Below are 9,393 nucleotides of genomic sequence, written 5' to 3' on the forward strand. Positions count from 1 at the left end.
ATATTCAAAAAAGAAATTGAGGAAGACACAAAGAAATGGAAAAACGTTCCATGCTCATGGACTGGAAGAACAAATATTGTTAAAATGTCTATGCTACCTAGAGTAACTATACACTGAATGCAATCTCTATCAAAATACCATCAATTTTTTTTTACAGAGTTGAAACAAATAATCCTAAAACTTATATGGAGCCAGAAAAGACCCCAAATAGCCAAAGGAATGTTGAAAAAGAAAAGCAAAGCTGGTGGCGTCACCACCAGACTTGAAGCTCTATTACAAAGCTGTAATTACCAAGACAGTATGGTACTGACACAAAAACAAACAGAGATCAATGGAACAGAATAGAGAACCCAGAAACAGACCCTCAACTCTATGGTCAACTAATCTTTGACAAAGCAGGAAAGAATATCCAATGGAAAAAAGACAGTCTTTTCAACAAATGGTGCTAGAAAAATTGGAGTCACATGAAGAATAAAACTAGACCATTTTTTTTACACCATACACAAAAGTAGACTTAAAAATGGAAGACCTACGTGTGAGACAAGAATCCATCAAAATCCTAGAGAACATAGGGAACAACCTCTGTGACTTCAGCCAAAGCAACTTCTTGTTAGAAACGTCTCCAAAGGCAAGGGAAACAAAAGCAAAAATGAACTACTGGGACTTCATCAAGATAAAAAGCTTCTGCAGAGCAAAGCAACAGTCAACAAAACCAAAAGACAAGCAAGAGAATGAGAGAAGATATTTGCAAGTGTCTTATATAAAAGGCTAGCATCCAAACTCTATAAAGAACTTCTCAAAAGAAACGGGCAAAAGACATGAACAGACACTTCTCCAAAGAAGACATATAATGGCCAACAGACACATGAAAAAATGTTCCACATCATTCCAGCATCAGGGAAATGCAAATCAAAACCACAATGAGATATCACCTCACACCAGTCAGAATGGCTAAAATCAAAAAGTCAGGAAATGACAGATGTTGGTGTGGATGCAGAGAAAGGGGAACCCTCTCACACTGATGCAGCCACTCTGGAAAAGTATGGTGGTTCCTCAAAACGTTGAAAATAGAGCAACCCTATAACCCAGAATTCCACTAGTAGGTATTTACCCCAAAGATACAGATGTAGTAATAATTTGTACTGAAAAATCTTTCTTTCTTCAAATATATGAGGGCCTGCTACATGCCAGGCACTACTCTAACATCCAAAAATAGAGCAGTGAACTAGTCAAACAACATTCCTGTCTTCACAGAGCTTATGTTCTTATTGGGGGAAAACAAACACAAAATAGCTCATTTCAGAAAGGGCTAAATGCTCAGAAAACCAAGGGTCAGTGAAATAAAGAAAAAGTCAATAAGTTACCCTAAGTGGACAGGGCATGTGAAACCCAATGTGAAACCTGAATGAAGAAGAACCAGTCAAGTGAAAAGCCAGAGGAAGACTGAGGGCAAAGGCCCTGGGGAGAGTACAAGGTTGGCCTGTTGGCAGAATGATGAGTAGTGGGGAGGAGAAGGGAGAGATGAATGGAGAAGCGGGAAGGGCTGTATCACACAGATCCTTGTAGCCACAGTAAGGGATCTCGACTGTATTTCAAGGGAAATGGGAAGCCACTCAAAGATTTATTTTTTAATCTTTTTTAAAAGAGTGGTAAATGTTCTAGCAGAGCAAAGGAAATGAAAATCTGGATGGCAGGACAGAGGGACAGCAATTGGAGCCAAAATTCAACAGGAAACTATGGAAAAGATCAGGATTTGGGGCAGGAAGAAGAGTTGAGGAGGGAAGAAAAAAAGAATTTGCTGAAAGTCTATCTACAAAACTGTCATGCAGGCAGCCAAGTCTTAACATCCAAGCAGAAAATGAGAAGGTTCTCCTCTGAAAAGATGGAACACCCACAGAGAAGAGACCTCTAGATATCAACAACTGGGGATTCTCCGAGGGAAGAAGCAAACTTGATGTCAGGACTGACACTGAGAATTTATTACCATCCTTTACTTCCTCACCCTTAAATATAAATTCAGAACAGAGCACTGGACATTTGTAAAAATCTTCAGTCATAAAGAGTCCAAAGCAAACAACCTGAAAGAAAATACATGGAAGAAATAAAGGCAATACAGGGAGAAGAAAAACACTTTATTAAAAACTACAGTTGACCCTTGAACAACAGAAGTTTGAACTGTGTGGGTCCATTTATACACAGAATTTTTTCAATAGATATCATACAGTATTATGTATTTTCTCCTCCTTATGATTTTAATAACATTTTTTCACCTTATTGCAAAAACAGTATATAGTACATATACAAAATATGTGTTAATTATGTTCTCAATAAGGCTTCTAGTCTACCAGAGATTATTAATAGTTACGTTTTTTGTTTGTTTTTCAAAGATTTTTATTTATTTATTCATGAGAGACAGAGAGAGGCTGAGATACAGGCAGAGGAGGAAGAAGCAGGCTCCATGCAGGGAGCCTGATGTGGGACTCGATCCCGTTAACTCCGGGATCATGCCCTGGGCAGAAGGCATCCGCTAAACCATTGAGCCACCCAGGGATCCCAGTAGTTAAGTTTTTAAGGAATCAAAAGTTATCCAGATTTTCAATGAGCAGGGGTTGACATTCCAACCCCTATGTTGTTCAAGGGTCAACTGTATAACTAGTATGGTTATAGTGAAAAGATATTACATAAAGAAGAACAGGTACTGGCAAAGCAATGAGAAAACAAGGACGTTCTGAAATTTAAAACCAGATAAATGAAAACGTAAGAGATAGAAGATAAAACCCAAAACACTGGCCAAAAAGGAGAGGAGAAATAATTTAAAAAAAAAAAAAAAAAAAGGATATAAACATGTAATACCAGAGAATTAGCTATGAAGTCCAACATCCAACTAACAGAAGTCTTTTTTTAATTGAAAGGACCCAGAAAAATGGAAGGAAGAGAAATATACCAAGGCATATCATTATGACATTTCAGAATAACAATGATAGAAAAAACTACCAGAAAGCATCTAGGAAGAAAAATCAAGTTACTTACAAGGACAAAGAAACAGAAGGCATTAGAGTTCTTAAAATTAGGCCTAGGAAGCTAGACATCAATGAAGTAATCATTTTTAATGGATGAAAATTATCTACCACCTGAAATTTATTCAAATTATCAACCAACTATAAACGTAGAAGATTTTTCTAGACACTTGATATCAATTTGAACATTTTGAACACCAATGAAAAATATTTTCAGGCAGGCATTAGCTCAAAAAATGATCTTCCATGCATTCTCTCTCAGAAAGCTACCAGAAAATGTGCTCTTGCGTAACAAGATTACTGGGGCACCTGGGTGCCTCAGTCAGTTAAGCGTCTGCCTTCAGCTCAGGTAATGATCACAGGGTCCTGAGATAGAGCCCCACCTCAGGCTCCATGCTCAGCGGAGAGCCTGCTTCTCCCCCTCCTGCTCCCCCTGCTTGTGTGCACTGTCAAATAAGTAAATAAAATCTTAAAAAAAAAAAAAAAAAACCTCAAGACTTCAACACCATAAACTGAGCAAGATGATAACATGAGATCCAGAAAACAGGGTCTACAGCAGAGAAAGTGAAGGGCAGACTGAGAAGAAAGGAGAGCTCTGGGATTGGGTAAGGGAATGGGGCTAGAGGGTAATAACTTGCACATACAAAAAAGTAATACTAGGTAAATTAAAAACACAACTGTTAACTTTAAGAGAAATGAAGAACCACATAAGAAAGGAAGTGTAGTCACATTACTATTTGACAAGCAGGGACTATTTACACAGTTAAAATATAAATCTTGGGGTGCCTGACTCTTGATTTCAGCTCAGGTCATGATCTCAGGGTCAAGCCGCGGGTGGGGCTCTGCACTGATTGTGGAACCTGCTTAAGATTCTCGCTTTCCCTCTGCCCTTCCCCCATCCTCTAAAAAAAAAGAAATGCAAAATATAAATCTTGCCTCTCAAATGAATCAAAAGTTACCATTTACTAATGGCGTGCAGGGGAAGAAGTAGGGACTCCACCAAGGTTTATAAGTTGCAAAATCAAGAACTAGGTATAAAATTATTTACAAATATGGAAATAAATTACTAGGAGCTGAAGGGAACTACCTTATGTCTTTAGTACTACTAACTTTTGGAACTTTCTTTTGTTAAAAACACTTGAGAAAACACAATCTTAATACAAGAGTCAGGCTAGTATGCGAAAAGTGGATTATAAAGAAATTAGGGGAGAGAAGGGGGCAAAAAACACTAGTTAAGAAATCAATGCAAGCTGAGGACAGTGCCAGTGATCACAGACAGGGAGAACCTAGTTCAGATTTCTTAAAGAGATAAAATGAAACTTCCAGATAGAGCTGGTATTTGCAAGAACAAGGGGACGGGATGAAAGGAAAGGGCAAAATCAAAGATGACACCCACATCCTTAGCTGCTGGCAAAATCTGAGACAGGAAGGGAGCAGGGCAGAAAACAGGTGACAGAAATAGAGAATTCTGCTTCAGATGTATTAAGTCTGAGATGTTTTTTAGATCTCTAAGTGGGGCTATCAAGAAAAAAACGTTTGATGCATGAGCCTTGGGGGCAGGAGAAAAGTGAGAGCTGGAGATGTCAATTTGAGTCATTGGTTACAGTTAATATTTCAATCTCTAGGACTGGAGTAAGGTATCATAAGGAGAGAACAGACAGAAAGAAAATACCATTATATCTCAGAAACATAAGAGAAAATAGCATTTATCTCATGGAGTAAGAGCAAGTACTAGTCCATAATATTTTTATCTCAGAAACAGAAAGATGATAGCTAGCTAACTAGACATATCATCAATAAATTGATATATGTAATTTAAATACCCATGAATGTACTGGGAATAATGTATTTCCTACCATAGACTGCGATCCAAAAACGTTTTAATAAGAAATTCTAGGGCGGGGGTGGGTGCCTGCCTGGGTGGCTCAGTTGGTTAAGCTTCCAACTCTTGGTTTCCGCTCAGGTCATGACCTCATGATCATGGGATCATGCCCCATGCTGGGTTCCTCACTCACCTCGAAGTCCACTTGAGATTCTCTCTCTCCCTCTCCCTCTGCCCTTCTCCCTGTTCTCTCTCAAATAAGTAAATAAAAATTAAAATATATATATATATATAAAGTCTAAGGGATGAGAATCCAGGAAAAGACAAACAATTAGGCACTATGGTAGGAAGGACAGTACGAATGTACAGTGTACAAAAGCCAAGAGAATTACTTTATGGAAGCAAGGCTCACCGGTATAGAATGAGTAGGAGACGTAAAATACAATTAGGACTAAGCAACCATGGACTTGGTAATACGGAGGCCGTTTGCTACTGACCTTGATGAGGGCCATTTCAGTGAATGGGGACAGTGGAAAACATTTCAGCATGGATGAGAGGCAAGAAGGGACACAAAACCAGCACACACGAGAGAAAGAAAACCGCCCCAGGAACCCGAAATTTGAAAATGGGCATTCGCTGTGCGAAAGAAAGAGCCAATCAGTTCTAAAATAAAGCAGGCTATGAGTTTCTCGGGGCAGATCCGTGTCACAGGTTTCTAATCTCCGACGTGACTGTATTTGGATAGGGCTTTTAGAGTTACTACATTTTAATTAAGGTTAAAAAAACTCATAAGGGTGAGGCCCTAATCCAATATGACTGGCATTCTTACTAGAAAAGATTAGGGAACAGGTACAGAGAGGAAAGACCACGTGAGGACACGGGGAGAAGGTGGCATCTACAAGCCAAGGGGAGAGGCCTCCGAGGAAATCAACTGTGCTAACACCTTGATCTTGGGCTTTTAGCCTCCAGAAGTGTGAGAAGATAAATTTCTGTTGTTTAATGTCTCTGGGTTTTATTATGGCATCCTTGCAAACTAATACAACGCCCAAGAGCCTCAAGTCTAGCTGGGTCCTTCCCTCACCCCCCACAAGCCCCAGGCCCATCCTAGTCAAAACATGAAACCACTCCATCATTAGCTCTCCCAACAAAACAGTGCTTCAGTGACTTCTTCATAAAGCTCTTCGTGCTGGACCATTCCAATCAAAATAAGATGTTCTTTTGCTTATCACACCTCACCTCGCATTCCACAATATTTTCTGAAAACAAAGGCACGACATTTTTAGAAAAATGAGTACAATCAAAGTTAACTAGCTATTGGGAGCTGAGAACAAATATGATATAAGTAGCAATTGGGAATTTTGCTGCCCCAGAGGCAAGTTCGGCAAATACTCTATGCAAGGTTTTGTATGGTCTCTACCTGTCGCACACATCCCCACCTCCCGGCAGCTTGCATCTTCAGATCAGAAAAGAAAGCCTTGCTTTCCTCCTTCCTCACGTGCAAACAAATCACAAAGATCTGGTCTTTCCTTCTAGAATCTTAAGCATCTACAATCAGCCCCAAATCCGGACGTCACAAGCAGGAAACCGAGAAAGGCTTTTCAATTGTTTTACCATCACAAAAGCAAGGCTGTTAACTCTGGTTCCTTCCCGCCACAAGAAGACAAACAAAAATATAGATACAAGTACGTAAATATGAATATGCAACACAATACACAGGTAAATACAAATCCATATGTATGCATTTGCAGAAGTGCACGCGCATCTTCTCCAAACACAGCTGATAGTGCGCATTTAGTACATTCATCACGGAATGAATAAGCCCTATTAGAGCATGTATTTTTATGTCTGGCCCATGACTGTCATCGACCTAAACCCACCCTTCGGTACATTGGAATTACGGAAAATTAAAACTCACGGGCACCCGGTTTTCAATACTTCCCCCCACCAAAAAAAAAAAAAAATCATCACAACTGCTCGGCCACTCTGCGAAGAGACCCGCAGTTATCAGTTTACAGTTATGTAAAGAAATCGAGACCTGAAAATTGCGCTAATATTACCCTGAGAAGAAAGTTTTACATCCTCTGATCCCAAGAAAGCAAACACACAAACAAAAAATCACAGCAAACAAAACAGCACCCTCATTACCAGACTTGAGAGCTGGGGTGCCCGACCCTGGAAGGCTGGCACGGCAGGTGTTTCTCGGGTTCGGCTCAGCCCCCACAGCTCCGCCGCAAGGTGGTTCAAGCCTCCCCGACCTGCCAGCGCTCCGGACCCCAGCTCTGCCCCTAGTATCGCCTGATTCGAGGGAGGGAGACGGCTCGGGGTTCATCGGGGTCGGAACCCCCTGCAGAAGGAAAAGGGGGGACCAACCCCTTCACCTTCGAATACAGGCCAAGGTTAAAGTCCGGGCGCTGGAGCCCGAGCAGCAGAGTCTCTACCTGGTCTACCCGCGGTCGGGCCGCCGGGCCCGGCTCCCGCCCCGCGCCCCCCGCCCCCCGGGGCGCGGCTCCCGGCTCCCGGCTCCGTCCTCCCGGCGGGGCGGGGCGGGGCGGCCGGCGGAGGGTCACGGCGCCCGGGGCCGCGCACTCACCGCACACCATCAGCAGCAGCACGACCAGCAGCGTGGCCACGACCACCACCAGGGTCAGCCCCACGTTGTGCCACATCTTGGGCGGAGGACGGCGGGCGGCGGGCGGCGGCGCGGGCCGGGCTCGAGCGCCCCCGGGGGGCGGGGCGGGGCGGAGCCGGGCGGGGCGGCCCCTCCTTGGCTCCCGGGCCCGCGGGGCGCGCGCGGCGTGGGCGCCCCTACCCGGTCATCGCCCCCGGGAGCCCGAGACCCCGGCGGAGGCCGGCTGCGCTTCCATGGCGGACGCCGCGCGCCCGTGCACGGGACAGAGGGGGCGAGCGCGGGCACGCGCGGCGGCCGCACCGCCCAGGTCGCCGTCCGCCCTCGGGGCAGCGGGGAGGGGGCTCCCCTCGGCGCGCAGGACCCGCGGCTGACGCCTCCCGGCTCCCGGCTCCCGGCTCCCGGCTCCCGCAGCAGCGCTCGGCCCCAGTCCCCTCCCCCAGCAGCAGCCCCGCTCGAGCACGCCCACCGCTCTCCTCCTCCGCGGCGCGGGGCCGCCTGGGAGATGGAGTGCGGAGCCCAGTGGAGGCTGTTGGGGGCCGCGTCGCGGGAACTACGACTCCCACAATGCACCGCCGGCTCGGCCGCTGGGCTTCACCCTCCCTCGCTCGCTCGCTCGCCCCCTCGAGCCCCAACCTCGGCGGACGGATTCTCGGAACTCGCGTGGTCCGCGCCTCTGCTGCGCGCTGCGAAAGCGCCGGAGTGATTGCAACCATCGTCCCGCACGTGGAAGTCGTTGTGTTCCAGCGTCGGCGGAGCGCGGAGAGGGAAGGAAGGGGAGGCAGCTGCCTGCAAAACTGGCTGCGTGTGAAGCTCGCCCTGTGGATGGGGATGCACGTTGGATGCTTGCTTGGGCTTTTGAGGAAATACCCACGCCCGTGCCAAAGCCAAGAGCTGGAGGCGCGGAACCTCCCTCTCCAATCCAGCCACCCCCGAGTGTTGGTCTAGGTTTTCCTGAGTACTGTATTCCAGAAAGGGTCCTTGAGTGACTTAAGTGCTTCTGCTTAGCCCTTATTTCACCTGAGTCGTGGACGCAATCCAGGGACTCCTTGGAACCAAGCGACACGTGACCCAGAGCTGAAGATTTTGCCGCCCTGGCTTGGACAGGTCACTGCGAAACAAGACCACTTGATAACCCCAAGTGCTCGAGCTCTACCTGCCACCCAAACTCTTCAATACTACCAGGTTAGGTACATTCGTTAAAGATGTGCCCCCGGAAGACAGGATAAATCATGTGCACCCACTTTTTAGAAGGTACCATAAATAGCCCTTCCGTTAGTACCCTCTATCCCCAGGTGGGCCTCGATCCCTCAACCTCGATCATGCCCTGAGCCAAAAGGCAGCTGCTCAACCGCTGAGCCGCCCAGACGTCCCAGTGCCTCTCTATTCTCCTACAAATTCCTTTCCTCTGTTCTGTCTGCAAAATCTGAGCAGAAATCTCTCGTTTTTACAAATGTATCTTGGTCATAACTCAGCTGTCCCACTGCAGATTGTATTCCATAAGTGGCAGTATCATGAACTAATCCTGCATATGAAAATGCAATAAAGGATAATGACTTTGCAGAAGATTTAATACAGAATTCCTATGAATGAATCTGGCAAACTTAATGGTATATTGATCCCCAAAAAATCAATCCTGTTGCATAAATAAGACACATTTTATTAAGCCCCAACTGAATAATTGAAAATACCACAACTACTGGGAGAATTTATTTTAAAGCTTTTTATCCTCTCTCCTATTCCCATGTATTGAATAGATAATAGATGCCAGGGGATACCGCTGGGGATATAGCAGTGAACGAGACAAAGGTGTTTATGCTCAAGATGCTTATATTGGAAGATACAGACGACAAGCATAAATAGGGAAACCTCCAACCACTAATTCCTATAATGAAAGCAAGCTGGACAGTGTGATAAAGATAGGGGTG

At 45.1% G+C, this 9,393-nt stretch overlaps 1 protein-coding gene across 1 annotated transcript in view; it reads right to left on the reverse strand.

The window, feature by feature from the left end:
• SMIM13 (small integral membrane protein 13) overlaps positions 1 to 7,587 on the reverse strand; it is a 28,630-nt gene extending 21,043 nt beyond the window's left edge. The window contains exon 1 of the mRNA XM_077886337.1: positions 7,430 to 7,587. Coding sequence (XP_077742463.1) covers positions 7,430 to 7,505 — 76 coding nt within the window. The 5' untranslated portion in view covers positions 7,506 to 7,587. The remainder of the gene's footprint in view (positions 1 to 7,429) is intronic.
• Between the last annotated feature and the right edge of the window lie 1,806 nt (positions 7,588 to 9,393).

The sequence above is a fragment of the Canis aureus genome, chromosome 37 (genome assembly GCF_053574225.1).
Source record: "Canis aureus isolate CA01 chromosome 37, VMU_Caureus_v.1.0, whole genome shotgun sequence".
NCBI classification, from domain to species: Eukaryota; Metazoa; Chordata; class Mammalia; order Carnivora; family Canidae; genus Canis; species Canis aureus.